Source organism: Heteronotia binoei, chromosome 16 (genome assembly GCF_032191835.1).
Source record: "Heteronotia binoei isolate CCM8104 ecotype False Entrance Well chromosome 16, APGP_CSIRO_Hbin_v1, whole genome shotgun sequence".
NCBI classification, from domain to species: domain Eukaryota; kingdom Metazoa; phylum Chordata; class Lepidosauria; order Squamata; family Gekkonidae; genus Heteronotia; species Heteronotia binoei.
In genome coordinates, this window is record NC_083238.1 from 53443587 (window position 1) to 53468987 (window position 25401).

The 25401-nt window shown below is 45.0% G+C and overlaps 1 protein-coding gene across 1 annotated transcript in view; it reads right to left on the minus strand.

Moving 5' to 3' along the window:
* COL5A2 (collagen type V alpha 2 chain) overlaps positions 1-25401 on the minus strand; it is a 226237-nt gene that overhangs the window by 84667 nt on the left and 116169 nt on the right. Inside the window, exons 3-11 of the mRNA XM_060257242.1 lie at positions 23900-23913; positions 22753-22785; positions 20926-20958; positions 17692-17745; positions 8794-8901; positions 4052-4129; positions 2082-2126; positions 1453-1506; positions 1131-1184 (exon numbers count right to left, since the gene is read on the minus strand). Of these exons, the coding sequence (XP_060113225.1) occupies positions 1131-1184; positions 1453-1506; positions 2082-2126; positions 4052-4129; positions 8794-8901; positions 17692-17745; positions 20926-20958; positions 22753-22785; positions 23900-23913 (473 nt within the window). The remainder of the gene's footprint in view (positions 1-1130; positions 1185-1452; positions 1507-2081; positions 2127-4051; positions 4130-8793; positions 8902-17691; positions 17746-20925; positions 20959-22752; positions 22786-23899; positions 23914-25401) is intronic.

The window sequence follows — 25401 nt, forward strand, 5'->3', positions numbered from 1 at the left end:
AAGAACCGAAGATATCCATCTTAAAGGAAGTTGATTTGGTGCAACCATGAAAGACTTATGTGGAGACTGTTGGGTTCTGTTCTACGCAATTGTGATCTGTTGCACAGTTTTGGTATACGCATTGCATACTGTGGATATATTTTGTGAATCATTTTAAATACTTTGTAAAAAACAGTGTGTGTGATTTTGTTTGCGTTTGAGGCTTTGTTGACATGGTAGCTGTTTGCTTTTCCTTTCCTTCTGAAAACTAGCAGCAGTGTGAACCAACGCTGACTACCGTGACCGATGAAAAGGAGAAGCTGAGTCACCCCCAAAGATCTGGCAGAATTGCTAGATCTTGGTTATGATTGCTCCGGGCCACCAGTGGCCTCCTAAGGCAGCAGCCCACTGGGAAATTATCCTGTACTGTAAACGACCACTCCATCTCTGGTTTCAGAGGGGGGAGAGGAAGAAGGTAAAGAAGGAGGGAGGATATCTGTGACTCTGCCAGCAGTGAGCCGGAGTGATTTCCACTCACACCACACCACTGTTGGGGCTAAGCCAGGGGTGGAATTCTAGCAGGAGCTCCTTTGCATATTAGGCCACACACCCCTGATGTAGCCAATCTTCCAAGAGCTTACAAAAAAGAGCCTTGGAAACAATTGGAGGATTGACTGCATCAGAGTGATGTGGCCTAATATGCAAAGGAGCTCTTGCTAGGCCGCCCTGAGCCCGCCTTCTGGTGGGGGAGGGCGGGATATAAAAATAAAATTTGCTTTGCTTTGCTTTGCTTTGCTAGAATTCCACCCCTGGGATAAGCCATAAATACACAACTGTGTTTAAGCCAAACAAACCTTCTACAGTTAGCATGAGGAGATGGACAGCAGAGTTCTCTCTGTCATGGTTCTTCCCATTTGGAATTCACTGCACAGGAATTCTGGCCATGCCAATCCTTTGAGACCTTTACAGAGCCTTTTCTGAAGAAGACTTCAGTTGGTCAGCAGCAGTCATTGTGACTTGGCTTTTCGAGCTGAGTCTGTTTTTGTGTTGTTTTTAGGACGTGTGTGGTGTTATTGTGCTTTCGCATGAGTCACCTGCTCAAGAGAACATATTACTGGCTGGTCTGAGAGGACAAAAATGATAAAACTTACATCTTCACCAGGTTTTCCTGGAGGGCCTTCTGGGCCTCGGGCACCAGCAGGTCCCTAGAAAGAGAAAAGAGACATCCTCAAGTCAACAAATGAACAAAACTTTGATAAAATGCAGGTTACTCAGGCAAAAAATTACCATTAACAACTAGATAAAATGTATAAGCAGCAAAACCAGTACATATCTTGATAGGAAGACTGGTTCTCAGCTTTAGCCTACATAAATAGGGTATAATCTGAATGAATATATACACAGTTAAATTTGTGCCTTCTCTGTTTATACATAAATTTAATATTAGGCTGAAATGCATATGGCGAGTCTTACCATTGGTCCTGGGTCCCCATGTTCACCTGGAGGGCCTGGTGGGCCAGAAGCACCCTAAAATGGGGTACATATTGGTTAGAACTTTGGGGAAATGTTAGAAAAAAGAATGAGAATCCAACAATTAACAGATAATTCTGAGGGTAGTCATGTTGGTCTGGAGTAGAATAGCTAGATTCAAGTCAAAGAGCAGCTTAGAAACCAACAAGATTTTGGGGGCATAAGCTTTGGAGAGTCAACGTTCCCTTTGTCTGACAATAGGAGTTCTAACTCTGAAAAGCTTGCACCCCAAAAATCTTGTTGCTCTCGAACGTGCTCCTGGTCTTGAATCTAGAAATAAACAGGTGCAATTTAAGAAGTCTAGACTTATGGGATCTTGTAAATGAGGAAATAACAACAACAACAGCAATGAACCAAATGACATTCTCCTATGAGAAAATTAACCTATATGTCACCATTAAATGAGTGATAAAGTTAGATTGTGCGTTTTATAGGGGAGAGGCGGACTGGGCAAAACAGTCTCACTGAAATAAACTATTTCTGGGTAACTTCTTGTTGAATGAAGGTGTCCCAATGCTTCTTTATATAGATCTAGGCCACTACTGGGGCACAGCTTTCGAAGAGCTACTTACCGGTTGTCCCTGCAAACCTGGAGGCCCTCTTGGACCTACAGGACCCTGTGGAGGAAACACATTTTATTAATCAGGCTAGTACTGGAGAATTGAATCAAATGGGAAACTGTACACAATCCCAGTAGGTAAATGTTCTATCCCAGGACAGAACGATTCTCTCAGACAGAGGGCCTGCCCACACAACATATTTATTAACAGGCAGGGTTCAGAGAGGATAAAGATTCTTGAACACCCAGTGGTTCGGCACACAAACTGTGATCTGTGCAGTTCGATGTTCAACAAACTGCAGTTAAGCTCTTGGCTGTGTAAAAATGTCAGTTGAGCAAGCAGGTTCTTACACAATTGTCCTACTAGCTTGATCTTGTCTGATCACAAAGCTAAGCAGGGTCAGCCATGGTTATACCTGGATGGAAGACCACCAGTACCGGATTAAACCCTGTGAAGGCCCCTAGGCAGTCAAAATCTCGGGGGGGGGCCTCGCAAATTATCTCAGAGTTGGAGCGCCCACCCCACCGCCCACAGCCCCCTCTGCAGCCTCTGCAGTCTGCAGGCTGCAGGCACCTTCTCAAAAGCCCCTTTGGCAAAGCTGCAGGGGAGAGGCAGAGAGAAGCAAACTTGGCGACCACACCAGCAGCAGCCGCACCAGGCAAGTCAGGCAAAGAGCGGGTCAGTTGCTGGCTGTGCGTGCAGGCTGGGAGGGCTGCAAGCAGGGGGGAAATGGAGGGGAGCCAGCTCGGGGCCCCTAAAAGCGTGGGGGCCCATAGGCCAATGCCTACTTGCCCTGTTAATCTGGCCCTGAAGACCACCAAGGAAGTCCAGGGTGACTGCACAGAGGCAGGCAATGGCAAAGCCCCTCTGAATGTCTCTTGCCTTGAAAGCCCTATGAATCAGCTGCGACTTCACAGCACTTCTCACCACCAAGAAATCCTCAATCCATTTCATTTTAAATTCCAAGGCTTGGAGGTGGCTTCCTCAGAAGGAATCCAATGAAGAGTGAGGATCCACTGTGTCAAAAATGAAGCTGATGAGACCTTTCAGGGGAAAGAGGTCAACTACAGAAGACGACCCTTGAAACAGGGAGTTCCATAAACGAAGCAACTGGTGCTTTCCCCCCCTTTAAATATCAGATGTGAGGGCCCAATCCTTACTGAGGCTGTGGTGCAAAGAGAAGGGGAGTGCAAGTCTTCCTTACTGCAAATTTTTGCCAACCTAAAATAGCCCTGCAGAGATCCGAAGCAGCGCTTCCGTGTGCAAATTCGTCTCAAATGTGCTTCTAAAAGCTACAGCAACTCAAATCGCTATAACAAGAGAACAGTAGCTTAACTTTAGTATTTATAGTAAACTAAACATCAACAGGAAAAGAACAAATCACCTAAAAACATATTTAAAAGTCCAAAATAGCAATATCCGTTTTTAGGTCTATTCCAAAGAAGGTGCAGGTTTCAAAGAAGGCAAAACAAACAGAATGAAGGCCCACCTTAAGAACGCCAAGGGAAACGGATGAATGTCGGCTGGTCAAAGTAGATTCTTAGACGGGCAGAAAATTTCTGTTTGTACTGAATAAGAGCGAAATGAGGTATCTGGAAATTCAGAACCCATTTTCGCCTCCCAGGCTTTCTCTAAGCTCCAATCATGATGAGGCACTTTCAATAAGATCCACAGTTTCAGCTTTTTACCATTCCAGACAGGTTACCAACCTAAAATGTGCCTGTGCTTCACCGTTGACATTGCCAGTGGCAAACATAACAAGTGCCCATTTCAGTACTTGTACGTGAATTGATCATTAAGAAAATTTGGGCGAATTCCATTTTGAGTTCCTAGGTTTACTACAAGCAGTGCTCTCCTAAGAATACTTTCCTGGGGTAAGCCCCAGTGAAGAGACCTGAGTAAGTTTCTGAGTAGAACTACTTAGGATTGGGCTCTGAAACTGCAGCCCCCCACCCCAAGAGCCCTGAGCTATGAATTCTTACCACGGCGCCAGGCATGAATCCCATTTGACCAGCGAGTCCTGCTTTCTCATCCAGTCCTGTCATCTGAGATGTGAAGGGCTGAAAAAATTAGGATTTTATTAGTCGTGGAGAAAGTGCTTTTTTTTGTTGTTGCTTGGGATGTCAAGCTTTTTGCAAGACAAATGTGGAACAAGAGGATGAAAGCTGATCATATACATTTCTTGAAAATATTTAAAACATGTAGATAGCCCCTCTTGTTAAGAGCTCCATGGTGCAGAGTGTTAAAGCTGCAGTACTGCAGCCCTAAGCTCTGCTCACGACCTGAGTTCAATCCCCAGAGGAAGCTGGGTTTTCAGGTAGTCAGCTCAAGGTTGACTCAGTTTTCCATCCTTCCGAGGTCAATAAAATGAGTACCCAGCTTGCTGGGGGGAAAGTGTAGATGACTGGGGCAATGGCAAACCACCCTGTAAAAAGTCTGCCGTGAAAATGTTGTGAAAGCAACGTCATCCCAGAGTCAGAAACGACTGGTACTTGCACAGGGGACCTTTCCTTTTTCCTTCTTTCATAGCCCCTCTTGGCTGAATCTTGAATCATACAGCATGAGTACAATATCGACATCAATATAAGCAAGCCAGCTTAGAAACAAAGAAAAGAGAACAGGGAAACAAACTCCACCCAAAATGTACTGAGATTGCTACAAGGGACAAGCTACAGCAAATAAAATTGTATCAAAAAATATTTATTGCTGGTTGATGACACACACATCTGGAAATATTTGACACTTTATACCAAATTATTGTATCAATCAAGATTTAAGCGTGAGTACAGTTCCCATGTGAAAGGACCCATGGTCTGTCTTATAAACTTACATCAAACCACACAGTATATAAAACAGCATCACCTGGTCAGGATTATTTTCCAGATGTGTTTTAATCATTTTATTCTATTAATTGATTGGCTATTACTATATATGATTTAATGTACTGTGGTGTAACATTGCCCTGAGCCCCGGGGTGGAGGGGGAGGTGGCTTATAAATCCAATAAATAAATAATAAAAAAACTATGTTATGTATTAATGACCACCGAGGAAGGCCTTAGTGGCCAAAACACATATTTTATTTATTTATTTATTTATTTAAGATTTATATCCCGCCCTTCCCACGAGTGGCACATATGGTCTTGTGTTGGTCATCTGACATTTTCATCAACTTAATATGGGAAGTTATTATTTATGTAAACCGTGGGACAGAGTGGTTAAAGCTGCAGTACTGCAGTCGGAGCCCTCTGCTCACGACCTGAGTTCGATCCCAGCGGAAGCTGGTTCAGGTAACCAGCTCCAGTTTGACTCAGGCTTCCATCCTTCCGAGGTCGGTCAAATGAGTCCCCAGCTTGCTGGGGGGAAAGTGTAGAGGACTGGGGAAAGCAATGGCAAACCACCCCGTAAAAAGTCTGCCGTGAAAATGCTGTGAAAGCAACGTCACCCCAGAGTCAGAAACGACTAGTGCTTGCACAGGGGACTACCTTTTTTATCTTTTTTTTTTTTGTTCTAGATTATTTTTTTATTGATTTATTTTCCAGTTGTGTTTTAATGGTTTCATTCTATTAAATGACTGGCTGCGTATGATTCAATGTATTGTATGTTTTAACGGTGGGGAACACTCCCATGAGCCCTTTGTTTTTAAGTATCTTTTTGTGTGCACCTTATATTAAATATTTCTGCTGATATAATTTTATTGGCTGACCATCGTAGCATTCTAAAAACCAACCTGTAGCAGTACGATAAGAAACAGCAAATACAAATAAATAGCAGGTAAGCACAACTTGCCCCCCGCCCCCCAAAAGCTTGGTGCCTGAAAAACTCGAGCAAAAACTTCACGTATAGGAAAAGAGGGAAAGAATTCCTCAGCTGGGCGACAACCACCAGAAGAAGTCTCTCACTAGGGTTGCTACTGTAGCGTTGCCAATCCCCAGATGGGGACAGGGTTCCCCGCATTTGGAGCCCCCCCCCCCCCCGCTTCAGGGTCATTAGAAAGACCGATTCCCATAGGGGAGAATTGATCTGTGAGTATCTGGGGCTCTGGGAGAACTGGAAATAATAAAGGATAGAGGCAGCTTCTTTGGAGGTTCATAAAATTGGACCCCCCTCGAAACTTGGAGGGTGTTTTGAGGAGAGGCCCTGGATGCTATGCTGCAAATTTGGTGCCTCAACCTCAAAAAGCACCCCCCCCCCCAAGCCCCAGATACATGTAGATCAGTTTTCCATTATACCCTATTGAAATTTGTCTCCTTAGGAAATAATGAACATATGAACATATGAAGCTGCCTTATACTGAATCAGACCCTCGGTCCATCAAAGTCAGTATTGTCTTCTCAGACTGGCAGCGGCTCTCCAGGGTCTCAAGCTGAGGTTTTTCACACCTATTTGCCTGGACCCTTTTTTGGAGATGCCGGGGATTGAACCTGGGACCTTCTGCTTCCCAAGCAGATGCTCTACCACTGAGCCACCGTCCCTCCCAATGGAGTGCCCAGCAGACAGTTCCTTCCCTTCCCCCCCCCCCCCCCCCGCCTCCACTTTCTGATTACCCTGAAGTGAAGGGAGAGCCTCCAAGTTGGGAGATCCACTGCCCCCACCTGGGAATTGAGCAACCAAAAAAGTCCCTTGGAAAAATGGAATGAACCGGAAAAAAATCAACAGGTTCCGTGTATGTATCAGCCTCCAAATAATCTTAGGAATAATAAAGTCCACTTAAATATGTCTTCAATCCAACTCAGATTTATTCCACAGAAGCCATAAACTTTAGAAAAGTGTGGATTGTACAAAATTTATATATGACTTATCCACAAAAAAATACTCCTCTTCAGCTGCGTATGTTCTATTTTCTGCAGCAAATACATCAAATATATTATGTGACAGGATTAATTGATTCAATTTTCCCTGTTTCGCTTCCAATGCTTTATCCATGCCAAAGCTTATTTCAGTCTAAATTTTCTTTTCACATTCTCCATCGCTTCACTCTCAACCCTCAATGTTCAAACAGGAAAAATTAAATCGATTAATCCTGTTGCATAATATATTTGATGTATTTGCTGCAGAAAACAGAACGTATGCAGCTGAAGAGGAGTATTTTTTGTGGATAAGTCATATATAAATTTTGTACAATCCACACTTTCCTAAAGTTTATGGCTTCTGTGGAATAAATCTGAGTTGGATTAAAGACGTATTTAAGTGGACTTTATTATTCCTAAAATTATTTGGAGGCTGATACATACACAGAACCCGTTGGGGTTTATTTCCTTCATCCCACCTGGGAATTGGCAACCCTAGTAAGTTCCACAGCACAGAGTGGAGCAGGCCTCTGATAAGACCATTACGGATGTCAGGTCTGTGTTGGAAAATCCCTGGAGACTTGGGGGGGGTTGAGATGGGAGAGGGCGGGGTTTGGGAGAGGAGGGGCCTTGGGCTGGTCCTATGCCATAGAGTCGAGCCTTTAAAGCTGTCAGAGTGGGAGATCTCCAGGCCACACCTGGAGGCTGGCAAGACCTGGTAAGACCTGCCCAAAATTACTTCTGTCTCACTCGATTATTACACCAGCCAAAAGATTTCCATTGATTTTAATGGTCTTTGGATAGAAGCCTAAGTTCTGTCACCGTCAAATATCACAAACTCAGTTATCTGAAGAGTGTCTTGAAAGGTCATCAGTTCCAAGCTCCATTAATCATTTGCGCTCTAAATCCGATCTTCCGCTGCCCACATTTTCATTTCATTCCAAAGGTATGCTGACTTTAATTAAAAGGAAAATGTCTCATTCTCTCATTAAGCTCTGAAGGTTCAGGCGTTTGAGAGACGAGCGTGAATTAAATTATCTCGGGCCCTTTAAAAAAAAACAAAAAAAAAACTCTTTGGCCTGCGGGAATCGCAGCCCCCTTTCAAGGCAGCAACACGAATAATGAGCAAGGATAATTCCAGCCTTAATTTAAAAAAGGAACAATTGATAATTAAGCCAGCACTGATTAAACTTCACGCAAGTCACAAGTGACTGAGGCAAATATCAATATATGTTAATAGTTCAATCTGCAAATGCACTGCCTATTCCAGTCTCCACTCGATCCTGGAACTTTGGATTAGGCATCAGTGGTCATTCTTTTTAAACATAATGGACAGTAGAAATATATGGGGAAGGGGGGTGCTTGCCCCACGTGCCTCCGGAGAGGGGCACCAAATTGGGTATGGGGTCCATTCTATTTTATGGGCCCATAAGGTAGAATAGGCCCATAAGGGGGCACCATTTTTTTAAATTTTGCCCCCCCCCTCAAAAAACATGTAGATCCGGGGCTGAGCAAACCACAAATTCTGGGTGCACAGCTATGCACAAAAAATGGCTTGGTGTGACGAGGCATCACTGAGAATGTACTGTGTTTTGAAGCATTCTTGCCATGCTATGAATGTGAAGCTAGAAAAAGCTTTTATTTGAAACGAGGAAAATAAAGTACCACCTCGCTGCACCACATGACGCCCCCACTCCCCTCTTTCAGAAAGCTCCCTTCCACACCCTGCCAGTGCAAGGTAGGGACGTGGCAGTGGCAACTGTACCACTGGATGAAAGAGACTGAGGACACCTTATCTACCATAATCATCTCTTGTGTCCATCCATGTGTTGGATCTGCCATTTGTAAGGGACGTGGTGCTTCCCGGGGACTGCTCCTCCTCTAGATTGTAAGCCCATCAGCCTTCTTCTCACACCTGTTAATGGTGGTCACTTACTCTGGTCATTCCATCGGGCCCTGTAGATGGCTGGCCAGGTGGTCCAGGATCACCAGGTTGTCCAGGTATACCAGGTTCCCCATCGATTCCAGAAGGACCACGGGCACCCTAGAGGAAGAGGTCGTGTAAATCAACACAGGCAGTTACACAAGATGTACATAAAGGACAGAGGTTATCAAACAAGTCAAACACTGCAGTCAGTGTGTGTGTGCTGACCAGCACATGAAGCAATTTATGTACAAAAGCTCACAATGCCCAGCCATTTCATCTATTCCCCTGGGTCTTAGGCTCAAAGCATTGGCCATGAGATTTCTGTACTGAATGTCAATAAATAAAAAGTAGGTTTGCAATTTACAGACACACACCTGAACAACACCTGAACAGCATACTCAAGATTGCTTCAGCACAGACACTGTGTCCAGATTTTGATGCAATAATTCAGAGCAAGAGGTATCAGTCAACAGAGACTGTTAAATAAACAAAATATTGCAAAAGTGCTTATCTTTTAAGCATGTTTTATTTTAAGTTTTTTTTTAAAAAATCTTTAATTGTGTTTGTGTCCTTTATAAAGTTTGTATCTCTGCTACCTGGCATTATTTTATGACACACGTGGCCTGGCTTGACAAGGTCTCATTTACGTCAGATCCATCCCACATAACAGATGGGTTTGTGACACCCCTCTCCTATAGGAGCACCAAGATTCAGCTGTGACTTGATGCCACTTTATACACAATGATAGGTCCTTGATAATAGGTTTAGAAGTTCTCTCCAATGGACCATCATTTTCCACCATACCTTACATACAAACAACTTGGATGTCTCCTTCTGTCTATCTATGCACCTGTCCAGTGTATTTCTATCTTATCCTTGCTCCATGTAGCTCAGGATACCGTTGCATACACGGTTCTCCCTTTCCCATGTCAGGGCTTTTTTTGTAGCAGGAACTCCTTTGCATATTAGGCCACACACCCCTGATGTAGCCAATCCTCCAAGAGCTTACAGGGCTGTTAGTACAGGGCCTACTGTAAGCTCCAAGAGGATTGTCTACATCAGGCAAGTGTGGCCTCATATGCAAAGGAGCTCCTGCTACAAAAAGCCCTGCCCCATGTTATTCTCACAACAGTCTTGTAGGGTAGGTCAGGCTCACCTGGGGCTTCCATGGCAGGGGTGGGACATGATCAGCATCACCTAAATTCTAGCAGACACTCCACCCACTACACCAGGGGTGGCCAAACTGTCAAGCCCCGATATTCCAAGAATGAGCTCCTTTGTTCTTTCAAATAGATGCATTTATTAGAATAACAGGAGATGCTTCACTGACACGGTCAGTGAAAATATTAAGGCAATACAGGTTACACATTCACTATTTAGGACAACATAGACTATTACTAAATGGCAGAAATATTCAGAGAGCCAGTTTGCTGTAGTGGTTGAGCGTGTGGACTCTTATCTGGGAGAACCGGGTTTGATTCCCCACTCCTCCACTTGCACCTGCTGGAATAGCCTTGGGTCAGCCATAGCTCTGGCAGAGGTTGTCCTTGAAAGGGCAGCTGCTGTGAGAGCCCTCCCAGCCCCACCCACCTCACAGGGTGTCTGTTGTGGGGGGAGAAGATATAGGATATTGTAAGCCCCTCTGTCCTTGCAAGGGCAGCTGCTGTGAGAGCCCTCCCAGCCCCACCCACCTCACAGGGTGTCTGTTGTGGGGGGAGAACATATAGGAGATTATAAGCTGCTCTGAGTCTCTGATTCAGGGAGAAGGGCAGGATATAAATCTGCAATTCTTCTTCTTCTTCAAACCTAAGGTTACCAAGTTAACATAAGCACAGTAACTTTCCACTACAAAGCATTCTCTCAGGGACCTGTGAATAGATAAGAACTCTGGGAGCCAGGGAGGTTGACATCTTGCATTCTACAGCAGACACAACAGGAACTATCTGGGGTCATAAACAACAGTATGCCAGATTGCCAGGCCAGCTAAGCAGCAAATAACAGAAAATAACAGAAGGCCTTGAGCAACAGTTATAGAGAAAATGGAAGGGCTTGACACAAACTGTGGCTTGGGGGGCCACATGTGCGGCTCACCAAGCTCCCACTACCTCATCAGCCAGCTTGGAGAAGGCATTTAACTCTCTAAATTACTTCTCCAAGCCAAGCCTGCCGATGACTTGGAGAATGCATTTAAAGTTAAAGTTGCTTTCTTTCCACTTCTTCCTCCCTCCCCATCTGTCTGTCTTCCTTCCTTCCTTCCTTGGCTTTTTTTGTAGAAAAAGCCCAGCAGGAACTCATTTGCATGTTAGGCCACACTACCTGATGTCACCATAGTTTCACAAAGGCTTTTTGTAGAAAAAGCCCAGTAGAAATGCATTTGCATATTAGGCCACACCCCCTGCCACCAAGCCAGCCGGAACTGCATTCCTGTATGTACTCAAAAAAAGCCCTCCTTCCTTCCTTCCTTCCTTCCTTCCTCCCCTTCCTTCCTTCCTTCCTTCCTTCCTTCCTTCCTTCCTTCCTTCCTTCCTTCCTCCCTTCCTTCCTCCCCTTCCTTCCTTCCTTCCTTCCTCCCTCCCTTCCTTCCTTCCTTCCTTCCTCCCCTCCTTCCTTCCTTCCTTCCTTCCTTCCTTCCTTCCTTCCTTCCTTCCTTCCTTCCTTCCTTCCTTCCTCCCCTCCTTCCTTCCTTCCCTCCCTCATGGCTCTTAAACATCTGGCATCCATGTCTTGTGGCTCTCGGACACCTGACATTTATTCTAATGTGGCTCTTATGTTAAGCAAGCGTGGCCACCCCTGCACTACACCATGCTGCCTCTCCCCCCTTAAACTAGCAGTTGAATCATAAACCACGCATAGTCCTTTTTCATTTCGATGGGAGACGTGCAAGAGAACTCCCCGAGGATTGCGTCCCCTTTTTTAAAAACTTCAAATGGGAAATAAACCTTTCGCCATCCCCCCTTCCTCCAGTCTCAGAGCGGGTGAAAAAGAAACCCTCGGCTCTTACATTTACAGTAAACTCCTTCTAGGCAACTATAGAATTACATCCAGGAACGTTTTATTATGAAACGAGAAACGGTTAGCCATACATGGAACGGATGTGTAAAAAAGAGGTATTTGATGAAATCGCTGACTCATCCCATTAGGAAATGCAAACAGTGGGTTTCACATATGGTTTTCCATAAACCAGTTTACCAGTTTTTCTAACTCCTCGGGGGCGGGGTGGAAGATGCACAAGCATCGGTTTCTGTTTTCTTTTATCCTGGCCCTAATTCAGAGGGACTTCTCAGATTCCAGAAGACGCCATCCCAGATTTATGCTGGCATCGCTTGACACAAGAGTTTCTCATGAGTCATCTACTGAAAAGCAAAAGAGGCTTTGGAGGACAACCGACATGGGGGCAGGGAGGAGGCAAAGACGGTAGGAATGTTTCTTGGATTGGCCTATGAAATCCAACATTTACTATTTATTACTTATTTTCAATTTATAGCCCATCTTTTCCCAAATGGGCTTTGAGTGGGAAATAGCAGGAATTAGGACTGCCACATTGGGCTGGCGGGGGGAACCTCCCCTGATGTAGCCAGCACAATCACGTCCCCCAGAAGTGACGTCATCTCGCTGGCGACAAAACACACTGCCCGCTCTAGGCATTTCCGGGAAAACTCTATGGTTTTCCCAGACGCTCTAGCAATTTGGGAGGGAAAACTCTATGGCACGATAGGTACCATAGAGTTTTTCCCTCCCAAATTGCTAGAGCAAGAAAAAAGTCCCTCACCAGAGGCCGCAGGCGACTTGGCAACCCTAGTACGAATACTTCTTGGTTTGGTTTGTTAAATCCAACATTTATTATTTATTTATTATTTTCAATTTATATCCCGCCCTTTCCCCAAGGGGCTCTGAGCAGGTAACAACAGTCAATAATACAAGTTTAAAATCAGGCACGCATAATAAAACAATATACAATCTAAAAGCAGTTTGGTGTAGTGGTTAAGTGCGTGGCCTCTTCTCTGGGAGAAACGGGTTTGATCCCCCACTCCTCCACTTGCAGCTGCTGGAATGGCCTAGGGTTAGCCATAGCTCTCACAGCAGTTGTCCTTGAAAAGGCAGCTGCTGTAAGAGCTCTCTCAGCCTCACCTACCTCACAAGGTGTCTGTTGTGGGGGGAGTGGGGAGGTAGAAGGAGATTGTGACCGCTCTGAGACTCTGAGATTCAGAGTATAAGGTGGGATATAAATCCAGTATCATCTTCTCCTTCCTCAATATAACAGTCTAAAAACAAACTCCGATTCTGCAGTTGGTGGTATCAGTTGCCTCCACTGGTTTCATGACTGGTAAATGAATGCCATTTGTGTGTGTGTGTGTGTGTGTGTGTGTGTGTGTGTGTGAAGTGCTGTCAAGTTGCAATTGACCTCCGGTGATCCCATGGAGTTTTCAAGGCAAGAGACTAACAGAGGTGGTTTGCCATTGCCTGCCTCTGCACAGCACTCAGCGGAGGACAACACTATTGAGTATATTCCTCCAGAGGCGCTCAGCTCCAAGCTTGGGAATTTAAAATGTAAAAGGCTGGGACTTCTTCAGTCCTGGCCCCAACCTGGTGGAACACTCCAGAGCCAGTTTGATGTAGTGGTTAAGTGCGCAGACTCTTATCTGGGAGAACCGGGTTTGATTCCCCACTCCTCCACTTGCAGCTGCTGGAATGGCCTTGAGTCAGCCATCGCTCTGTCCGAGTTGTCCTTTAAAGGGCAGCTGCTGTAAGATCTCTCTCAGCCCCACCCACCTCGCAGAGTTTCTGTTGTGGGGCAGAGGGGAGGGAAAGATGACCACTCTGAGATTCAGAGTATAGGGCAAGATATAAATCCAATATCATCATCAATATCATCATCTGCCAGAAGACACCAGAGCCCTGTGGGATCTTTTACAATTTCACAAGGTCTGTAAAGCAGAAATGTTCTGCCTGAGGACAGCAACAGTAGCCAAGTGGCATCCTTCCCCTCCACCCCTTGAGGAGGGGATGGATGGTGGCTCAGTGGTAGAGCATTTGCTTGGTAAGCAGAAGGTCCCAGGTTCAATCTCGGGCAACTCCAACGAAAAAGGGTCCAGGCAAATAGGTGTGAAAAACCTCGGTTTAAGACCCTGGAGAGCCGTTGCCAGTCTGAGTAGACAGGGATGGTGGGATGGATGGTGGCTCAGTGGTAGACCATCTGCTTGGTAAGGTCTCAGGTTCAATCCCCAGCATCTCCAACTAAAAGGGGTCCAGGCAAATAGGCGTGAAAAACCTCAGCTTGAGACCCTGGAGAACCACTGCCAGTCTGAGTAGACAATACTGACTTTGATGGATTGAGGGTCTGATTCAGTAGAAGGCAGCTTCATATGTTCATCAACTTTGGGGAGGGATGGCGGCTGAGTGGAAGAGCATCTGCTTGGTAAGCAGAAGGTCCCAGGTTCAATCCCCGGCAACTCCAACAAAAAAGGGTCCAGGCAAATAGCTGTGGAAAACCTCAGTTTGAGACCCTGGAGAGCCACTGCCAGTCTGAGTAGACAATACTGACTTTGATGGACCGAGGGTCTTATGCAGTAGAAGGCAGCTTCATATGTTCATGTTCATGTATGTGGGACCCCTGCCCCAATGCAGCGTCCAGAAAACAAGAATAGTAGCACTTTAATATGACGCCATCGGGGTTTGCAATTTGTTTTTTTTAATTAATTGGTTTTATTGATTGATCTATGTATTTTTACTCGTTGGTCATCGCCTAGAGCCTAGCTTCAGCTGTATGTGCATGGACTATAATAGGGATGGCCAACGGTAGCTCTCCAGATGTTTTTTGTCTACAACTCCCATCAGCCCCAGCCATTGGCCATGTTGGCTGGGGCTGATGGGAGTTGTAGGCAAAAAACATCTGAAGAGCTACCGTTGGCCACTCCTGGACTGTAACATGAGAATTACTCAATGCACATACAAAGTACAAGAACTCATGGACACTTAATGAAATCGCTGAGCCGTTGGGTTAGAATGGATAAAAGGAAGTAGTTCTTCACCCAAAGGGTGATTAACACGTGGAATTCACTGCCACAGGAGGTGGTGGCGGCAGCTGCAAGCATAGACAGCTTCAAGAGGGGATTGGATAAACATATGGAGCTGAGGTCCATCAGTGGCTATTAGCCTCAGCGTATTGTTGGAACTCTCTGTCTGGAGCAGTGATGCTCTGTATTCTTGGTGCTTGGGAGGGGCAACAGTGGGAGGGCTTCTAGTGTCCTGGCCCCACTGATGGACCTCCTGATGGCACTTGGGTTTTTTGGCCACTGTGTGACACAGAGTGTTGGACTGGATGGGCCATTGGCCTGATCCAACATGGCTTCTCTTATGTTCTTATTGTTGGATGTACAAAGAAGAAAAATAGCACTTTATCGCAAAAGACACTGGTGGTCATCGGAACAAATCAAAATATGTTTAAAAAAAAAAACTGCATCAATGGAAACTGTGTCGTTTCTTATGTCAGCTTCTCCAGAGATACAAAGCGCATTTTTAATAAGTTGGTGCTAAAGACAACCACACGATGGCAGTAGAGGACATTGCTATTGTTAGCTTAGTTACTAACTCGATGCTCAAAATAGATCTGGGAAAAATAACTGTTATTCAAAGCCCCAAACCAAGTAATTGGTTGATTTACTCAGATCAATATAGGGACTTCAGCACACACACACACATTAGCCCTTAGTACTCCATCAAGGGTTACCATTTCATAATGTCGCAACGATGCCAGAAACAACTGGGAGAATCTCCTTTGCATGCAACTCTCTGAGCTTTAAACAGCTTTGTTTAAACGTAACACAGTATCATGGTTTGTTTAAATTATAATTGGTTTGTGAAAGCAGGATTAAGCTTGTGTAGGCTGCAGTTGAAGCAGCACTGACAAATTACAACTTTCTGTGGTAATTTGTGGTCATGCTACTCAGATCAAAGGTTTGTTCAATTTGTTAATTTTACTATTCTGTCGTTGTACCATTTTACATTCTAAGCCCCTGCCTACCAGATAATTTTACTTCACTGTCATTGGTCCTTAAATCTGTACCATGTTGTATTCTGGGCCGCTGCCTACCAGCTAGGTATGGCTCTGCTCAGTTATGTATGACTTTGCTCACTGTGCTGGATTCCTCGTCTGATGACGTGTGCTTAAGAGCACACGAAAGCTTACGTTCTAAATAAAAACTGGTTGGTCTTAAAGGTGAAACTTGACTCCTGCTTTGTTCAGCTGCTTCAGACCAACACGGCTGCCTGCTTGGAACTTTCAATGGGTTTAATTCTGGTCCAAAGAATCTAAAACTGGCTGTTCCTAAAGGGTGATGCAATGAGAAAAATGGAAGGTCTTCCTTTACAAACAGACGGGTCTCATTTTGGGCCGGAACTCACAGGAGCAGAGCTCCAGAACCTCTACATTTTATTGTGCTCTTTCTTTCTCCTCCTCACCCCACAAAAAAAAACTTGCTTCTGGGCTCCATTGTTCAACCCCCCTATGAGAATTTTGCTGGACGCTAAGATTTGACAGGCTTTCTAATATTTCCCCCCACAAAAAATGGGGAAACAACCCAAACATATCAAGCAGACAGATGGAAACCTTGTGGTAGTAAATCGAGTAGGGCCTAAATCTCTGTGGAGAAAGCCACCCTCCGCTGAGAGAAAATCTTTCCGCCTGTGGAAACGTTCCATGGGATCCAAGCCCTTGTTCTCATTGAGACATTTTTTCCAGTTGCCAGGTATAATAGGACTACAAAGAATCTGTCCTGCGATGACCTTTGCTGTGTTTACTGCCTTATCACATTGACTTTACGATACAAGGCCAGTCGATATCCACTGGATTTATTCCAAGAAGACATTGAGTTACGTTGTTCTCATACCATATAACCGCATTTCTTTCCTATTTTCACCGAACAGACTTCTGGGAGACTCAAAGAGCATCACTGTAGGCAGGGCTTTTTTTGTAGCAGGAACTCCTTTGCATATTAGGCCACGCCTCCCTGATGTAGCCAATCCTCCAAGATCTTATAGGGCTCTTCTTACAGGGCCTACTGTAAGCTCTTGGAGGATTGGCTACATCGGGGGGGGGGGTGTAGCCTAATATGCAAAAGCAGGGCTTTATTTGAGCAGGAACGCACAGAAACACAGTTCCGACTGGCTTGGTGTCAGAGGGTGTGGCCTAATATGCAAATGAGTCCCTGCTGGGCTTTTTCGACAAAAACAGCCCTGTGTGAAACCAGGGTGATGTCGGGGAGGTGGCCTAATATGCAAATAAATTCCTGCTAGGCTTTTTCTACAAAAAAGCCGTTGTCTCCGGGGAAACTGATCTCTAATCTAGAGATGAGCTGTAATTCCGAGGGATCCCCAAGTCCTGCCTGGAGGCTGGCATCCCAACATAATCCACATCTCCAGACTGCTTCCAGAGGGCTGTGTTTTAAAATGAGCATCAGATTTCAAAAACACAACTCAACAACTCAACAAGCACAAATGCAACCTATGGATGCTTGGTTCTATGGGATGCATTTACAGTGTTATAAGTAAGGCTTTTTTCTTTAGCAGGAATGCACAAGAACACAGTTCTGGCTGGCTTGGGGTTGGGGGTGTGGCCTAATATGCAAATGAGTTCCCGCTGGGCCTTTCCTACAAAAAACCTTGTGTGAAACAATGGTGCGTCAAGGGGTGTGGCCTAATATGCCAATGAGTTCCCACAGGGCTTCTACCCAAAAAAGCCCTGGTTATAAACTATGTTCCAAGATATAATTGCGTTGTGGGGGAGGGGGAGGAATGAAGGAGGCTTAATGCAGAAAATACTATAGCCACTCTAATATTCTTAACGTTTTAGACATTGCCCGGTATCTATATTTCAAGTAAGGTTCTTGAAAGAATATTTTAACAACTTACAGGTTTTCCTTTGGGTCCTCTTGGTCCTCTCGGTCCTTGTGATCCTGGGGGTCCCTAAATCAACAATGAGAACAAATTTTAGAGCAGAGAATCATAGAGTTGGAAGGGACCATGCAGACCATCTAGTCCAACCCCCTGCTCCATGCAGGATCAGCCTAAAGCATCTCCAACAAATAATCCTCAAATAACTTTGTACATTCACGCCACTGTTCTGAAAGGCTGCAGTGTCACAGTTTGGAAACTGAATTTAAATTCAGTTAAATTAAATTAATATATCCCCCAAGAAAACGTGGTTCAGTTGCAAAGGTGGCCCTCACTTTTATCTGGTGCTGAAGGGCTACATGTCAACAGCTGTTTTCAATCAGTATTCTAAGGACACTTTGGAAGATGTCAGAGAGAAAAACTGCAAGATAAAGTGTGGAAAACCCTTAGAAAAATGAAAGACTTACAACTTCAAGGACAGAGGGTAATACCACCTCTTGATTTATCTCCAGAGACAATACAAGAGAGAAGCCTGATGAGACCGTATACTGAGGAACTGTTTAACAATGGAATTTTGTTCTCCTGGGGGTATCCAGCAACCATCTTAATCTTCAAGGAGGGGGAAATGATGAGGGCTTAAAACCCCTTCAGAAGCGGAGAAACTACTTGAAAAGTTTAATATAAGCCACAATCCTGAAAAGCACTGAAAAGGGACTGGAGAAGGCAAAAGAAGGAGAAAAATTAGGAAAATTAAATAAGGACTGAGTTATAATGCCATGGAGGGAAGGGAGAAGAGGGAATGTTACGGTGAATTAAAATAAAGTGGGCACTAGATTTCTAAGAATCTAATGAATTTATGTTATTTAAGATAATGTTCTAGGTAGAGTTGGTTGTTGACTTGAAAACGAATATGAATATGGGGGGGCGGTCTATAGGAGTAGGCAGGATTTCACTTCTGAAAAGGAGGAAGAAATGGAATCCCTTCCTAAATCCTTTTTTTCGGGCTATAGGCGAAGGACTGACCGGGCAATAAGAGTAATTGAAAAAAAGGAAAATAAGGACCAAGGAGCACAGGGGAGGGGGGGAGTTATAACTAAGAAACAATCAGTATTCTAAGGATTCTTTGAAAGATATCAGAGTTTGTTGACACGAAGGCTACAGTCAAGGTTCCCTGGATGATGTTTGCCCCTCGTTACTTATCTTACTGTGGACCGTGAAGCCACAATACAGGGTTGTGAAAGTTTAGATCCTTGTCTCAGCTCATGCAGGGCAGCAGTGAAGCCCTAGAAGTCGAACCAAATTTCTCCAAATGTGTGTCCCTTGGCATCTCTCCCCCAATCCTCCACGACGCCCTCCATCTCCCCTCCCAAATTCTTTGGTAGATGCACAGTGTCCTCAACCCCAAATGACCAGAGCATGAGAATGAAGCCAATACTCGTTGAAAGGAGTTTTGAAGGAGAAACGTTTTGAAAATAATTTTGAGCACTGCTGCTGGAGGGATTGATCTAATTTCTCTTAAAATGGCTGGCTTTCGACATAGAATTCTCCAGATGTTGATTCAGCAGCAGCTAGACTTGCAAGGCCCCCACCTCCAGAATTTGATCCACACCACCTAGGGTTGCCAGGTCTAATTCAAGAAATATCTGGGGACTTAGGGGGTGGAGCCAGGAGCAAGGGAGTGACCAGCATCATTGAACTCCAAAGGGAGTTCTGGCCATCACATTGAAAGGGACAGCACACCCTTTAAATGCCTACCTTCCACAGGAAATAGGGGCACCTTCTTTTGGGGCTCATAGAATTGAACCCTCTGGTCCAATATTTTAGAAACTTGGAGGGCGTTTGGAGGAAAGGCACCAGATGCTAAGCTGAAAATTTTGTGCCTCTACCTCAAAAAACAGCCCCCCAGAAAGCCACAGATCAATTCTCCATTATACCCTATGGGAATCGGTCTCCATAGGAAATAATGCAGTTCCCAGCAGACAATTCCCTCCCTCCTGCCGCTTTCTGATTGCCCTGAAGTGGGGGGAGGGGAGATCCCCTGCCCTCACCTGAGGATTGGCAACCCTACCACCGCCGCTTAGCTGAATATACAGAATGGAAATGACACCAGAATGAGGGTGGGGGTATCATCAACATCCTAACACACTGATGTCAATCCCCATGGGCCAGGAAGTGAGGTCATTGGATCACTGAGAGATGCTTGGGAGGCTCTGACAGTTGGGCAAAACTGTATGGTTAAATAAACCATAGAGTCTTCCCCAAACGCTAGAGCACCCCTGGTCTCACTGGCGATGCACTTATGTCACTTCCAGTGCCCACAGGAAGTTACATCAGCACATTAGGATAAGTATATGTGCAGGAGCGCTGATGGATCCAAAACCCATGCATCTTCAGTGGTTATTTTGGGTACCAGCATTTCTCAGGTTAACTGAGGTGCCTCTGGGGCATTTATGGAGAAGTTTTAACAGTTTTGATTGTTTTATTGTTGAGTTTTTAACTGCTCTATTATTCTAATGCTGTAATCCACCCTGAGCCCATTATGGGAAGGGGCGGACTATAAAGCCGCAAAATAAATAAATAAATAATAGAGGATTCACCATTTTGCGCAGTTTTTTCAGTATTTCTTTTTTGTGGGTTTGAAAGCTAGTCTTCTGCTATCACTGGGCATAAGATTATCTTATACCACATCAACATTCATCACTTTGAGTGTGGAACTCACCATTCCAGGGACACACGAGTAACAAAATCCAGATGGCCACTTTTCTCAGAGAAAAGCCACCTCAAGAGGGGGCAATTTGGAAGGCGGGACAGAAAGGGTTTCACGTTTCCCTTCTTCGACTGCTGTTCTCCCACAAGCTGCTATCAACCACTCAAACTTCCACTGGGTTTCCAGATGTGTGTTCCTTCTTCTTCCAAACATACACTTGGAACCCTTACCCCGGGGGGGGGAGGGGTGAGGTGGTGAGAGCCACAAGAAACAGAAACTCAGAGAAAACGACGTCTTCCCAGATAAAAGTTTAAGGACAAACAGTGAGCAATGAAGAAAGAACAGGCAAGCTTGTACAAAAGATCTCCCCCACAGAAACCAAAAACGATCGCCACGTGGACATTCGGCCTCTCAGTAGCGAAAGAATGCGGTGATAACCAACTGCTACAGACAGCTTGGAAACAGAGGCAAAAGACATCACAAGAAAATGTGGCTCAGTGCTAGAAACATCTTCGGCATTCTTCAAAGAGTTAGGGATTACTTACAGCTAGTCCGGCCCGTCCTCTTATACCCGTAACCTACACAGAGAGAAGAAAGAAAGCTTTAACAATACTCCATAATGTGTCAATTGTAATGATATTTAAGGAGGAGGAAGAGGAGGAGGATGTATTCTCTCCGACAGTCCCACTCAGGTTCTGAGCAATGTTCCCCCAAAGCCGCAGAGTCTTGTGAATAAAACTTCTATTTCATGAGCTACTGGCAGAGGTGGAATTCTAGCAAGAGCTCCTTTGCATATTAGACCACACACCCCTGATGTAGCCAATCCTCCAAGACTCAATGCACAGCAGCCAAGAAGGTCTGAGCGCCTGCTCCGGTTGCAACACCACTGAGGATGTTCTCCGCAGCTGAGAACGAAACATCTGGAAGGAAAACTTTCTCCAGTAGAACACGGCACTTGATCCCGAAAGATTCTACAAACCCTAATGATGTTACCAGCCGTGAAAACCTGAAATCTTTGATAATCCTCCAAGAGCTTACAAAAAAGAGCCTTGTAAGCTGTAAGAGAGATGGCTACATCAGGGGTGTGTGGCCTAATATGCAAAGAAGCTCTTGCTAGAATTCCACACCTGGTTGAAAACACCGGATGGTGCTGGAGACGATGGATCGTGAAGTTGACACATACTGAATCAGACTCTCAGTTCATCAAGGTCAGTATTGTCAACTCAGGCTGGCAGCAGCTCTCCAGAGTCTCAGGTCTAGGTCTTTCATGTCACCCATCACCTGATCTTTCCACAGGAGATGCTGGGAATTGAACCTGGGACCTTCTGCATGCCAAGCAAGTTCTCTGCCACTGAGCCATGGCCCCTCTTAGTTATTTTTTGGTACTTTTTAAATCTGGCCCTTCCTCTAAAGAACTCAGGCCAGAATAAATTGTTCTCCCTCCTCTCCCTTTCATTCAACCCTCGCAACATCCTTCTTCTCCCAATCTTGCTAGGTGTGGAACTAGTGCTAGGTGCAGCTCTTCATGTTACCTCAGGGAAGAAACAGGGAGGGAAAATGTGAGGAAACGTAGCTCCGGAAACAGTTCAAGAAGCAGGAAGGTATACACAATTTACATACAATGCGTTATTCCATCTGAATTGTCAACAAAAGGACATCTTCCATTTTGCAGAATGTTTTCTCAGGAAATGTATGATATGGTGACATTCCTGAATCCTCACTGCTTTTTGTAACTGGTAAAACTCTAACAGTGCTAAAAGTCACACTATGTGGCTAACTGTTACACTATATATTACTATTTATGTTTTTAAAAACCCTTAGAGTCATAGAGTTGGAAGGGACCTCCAGGATCATCTAGTCCAACCCCCTGCACAATGCAGGAAACTCACAAATACCTCCCCCTAAATTCACAGGATCTTCATTGCTGTCAGATGGCCATCTAGCCTCTGCTTAAAAACCTCCAAGGAAGGAGAGCCCACCACCTCCCGAGGAAGCCATGGAGGAACCACTCTAACAGTCAGGAAGTTCTTCCTAATGTTGAGCCGGAAATTCTTTTGATTTAATTTCAACCCATTGGTTCTGGTCCAACCTTCTGGGGCCACAGAAAACAATTCCACACCATCCTCTAGATGACAGCCCTTTAAGTACTTGAAGATGGTGATCCTATCACCTCTCAGCCACCTCCTCTCCAGGTTAAACATGCCCAGCTCCTTCAACCTTTCTTCATAGGACTTGGTCTCCAGACCCCTCACCATCTTCATCACCTTCCTTTGGACCCGTTCCAGCTTGTCGATATCCTTCTTAAAATTTGGAGCCCAAAAGTGAACACCAGGCGAGTATTAATGAAGAATAAAGCACAAACAAAAACTTACCACTGGGACAATTCCAGGTTCTCCTTTTTGACCCTGTAGGGTAGAGAAGAAAAGTTACCTCAGATGGCAGAATATTAATGAACACTTGGTGAAAAAATGCTCTTCAGGAATTCACATTCCACATAAACTAAAAACTGGGTTGGATCCTGTTAGCTTTCCCACTCAATCTCTTCCAGTTCTCTTCCAGTTCTACTAGGTAGCCACTGTCCCACATAGCTATGTCTCATACAATCCCTGGCATACCCTTTCTGTGGCTTCCTCTCTTTTTTGCCCGTGGAACATTTATTAGGATATAGACCACTTTACAAGGCCCAAGAAGAAAAAGGACTTTCTAGAAGTTCAGAAAATGTTTGGTTGCGGTCAGATATAGTTGTTATCATGTTCTGATCGCCAGGGATGGAATTCTAGCAGGAGCTCCTTTGCATATTAGGCCACACACCCCTGATGCAGCCAATCCTCCAAGAGCTCACAAAAGAGGGCCTTGTAAGCTCTTGGAAGATTGGCTACATCAGGGAGGTGTGGCCTAATATGCAAAGGAGCTCCTGCTAGAATTTCAACCCTGCTTATAGTGCTTCCGGTTATATCTCGGGGAGGGGGATTGATCCAGGCTGTAGCAATCAGAAGGCTCTGGGAAACACAGCTGAAGCTTACCACTGCTGTATATTGACAGTCAGGAGGTGGAGGGAAGGCGGGAAGGACAACTCCTGAGATTGGAAGGGGCACAGGGTGAAGGTAGCTCATCAAATGATCCATATGGCATGGCCTCGGGTAGGGGCAGAGCCCGTGAAGAAGACTTTTAGACCTTTCCCCTATCAGACTCTGACCATTTGTGTGGGGAAAGTACTCTTTAGCATAGCCTTCTCCTTCTCTTCTTTTGACTGCAACTGGATCTACTTGAATAAATGTAAGTTTACCTTTTTGGCAATATGAGATTTTATGTACTGCACTCAGTATCATGCTTTTACGACTCGGCAAAACTTTGCTATATTCACCAATATTGAATTTGCCAGATAAAGTCAGAAGATGGATATTTACGGCACCGTTAATGGTTTCCTGCAGCATTTTTGCCGTGCTTTGCATCTAGTAATGGATGGAAGGTCATTGATGGGGCGGATAGGGGGCACCAAATAAAAATGACAGAACTTACCTTCCTTCCTCTACCTGCAACAAAGAACAAAGAAACACAATAAACGAGCCGAAAAGCTTCCTACTGCTCGGGCACACAACATGCAAGCGAAATTGTCTCACACGACATGGTGCACAATATCAACACATTAATTAGAATGACATCGCATACAAACTGACCGTTAGCCATACCGGCAGAGGGTGAGTCCATGCCTTACGAAGGGCGGGCAGAGGAGAATATGCCACAGTGACCACACTGCTTTATAGCAGCCTCATGAAGATGGGCTTCACCAATGGTGACAATCATATACTGGTAATATTTTTGCAATTACCAGGCTTAATTCCCACCATTCCTTCAAGGGGCTCGGGGTGGTTGACATAACGGTACTCTTCTTTATCCTTACAATAATCCCGCAATGGAGTTTAGGCTGACAGGAAACCACTCGTCTATCTCGTGAGCTTCAGGATTTGGGGCCAGGCCTAGTCCGCTGTATCGTTTTGATCCTGGTAGTGAGCCTTGTAGAACAGCCTCTGCTAATGTACTGCTAGCAGTGTACAGTATACACAGAACTATTTATTTACATTGCTTACAGTCTGCCTTCCACTCTTGGAATCAAGGTAGATTAAAGAGTGAGTCCATTCAATTCACAAGTGGGACATTCAGTGAACAATGAAGAAGAAGAGGAGGAAAAGGAAGAAGAGGAGAAGGAGGAAAAAGAAGAAGGTGATGATGGTGGTGGTGGTGATGATGATATTGGATTTATATCCCAACCTATACTACGAATCTCAGAGTCTCAGAGTTGTCACAATCTCCTTTGCCTCCCCCCCCCCACCGCCCACAACAGACACCCTGTGAGGTGGGTGGGGCTGAGATAGCTCTTTCAGAAGCTGCCCTTCAGGGTCTATGACAGCAATGGCTGACCCAAGGTCAAGCTAGCAGGTGCAAGCGGAGGAGTGGGGAATCAAACCCGGTTCTCCCAGATAAGAAGAAGATATTGGATTTATATCCCGCCCTCCACTCCGAAGAGTCTCAGAGCGGCTCACAATCTCCTTTACCTTCCTGCCCCACAACAGACACCCTGTGAGGTGGGTGGGGCTGGAGAGGGCTCTCACAGCAGCTGCCCTTTCAAGGACAATCTCTGCCAGAGCTATGACTGACCCAAGGCCATTCCAGCAGGTGCAAGTGGAGGAGTGGGGAATCAAACCCAGTTCTCTCAGATGTGAGTCTACACACTTAACCACTACACCAGTGAAACAGGATTTGAGTTGTAGACCCAACCAGAAATCTAAAGCACAGACTAAAAGCAAAATGAAAGCCTTAACATGGCACATTAAACCGGGGGCGTCAGACTCATCTGTTATGAGGGCCATGTGTGTCATAAAATGTAATGCCAGGTAGCGGAGATATGACCTTTATAATGGACACAAATACAATTAAAGTTTTTCAATTGCAATATTTTGTTTATTTATCTTTGATAACTGACAACTCTTGCTCTGAATTATTGCATCAAAATCTGGAGTCAA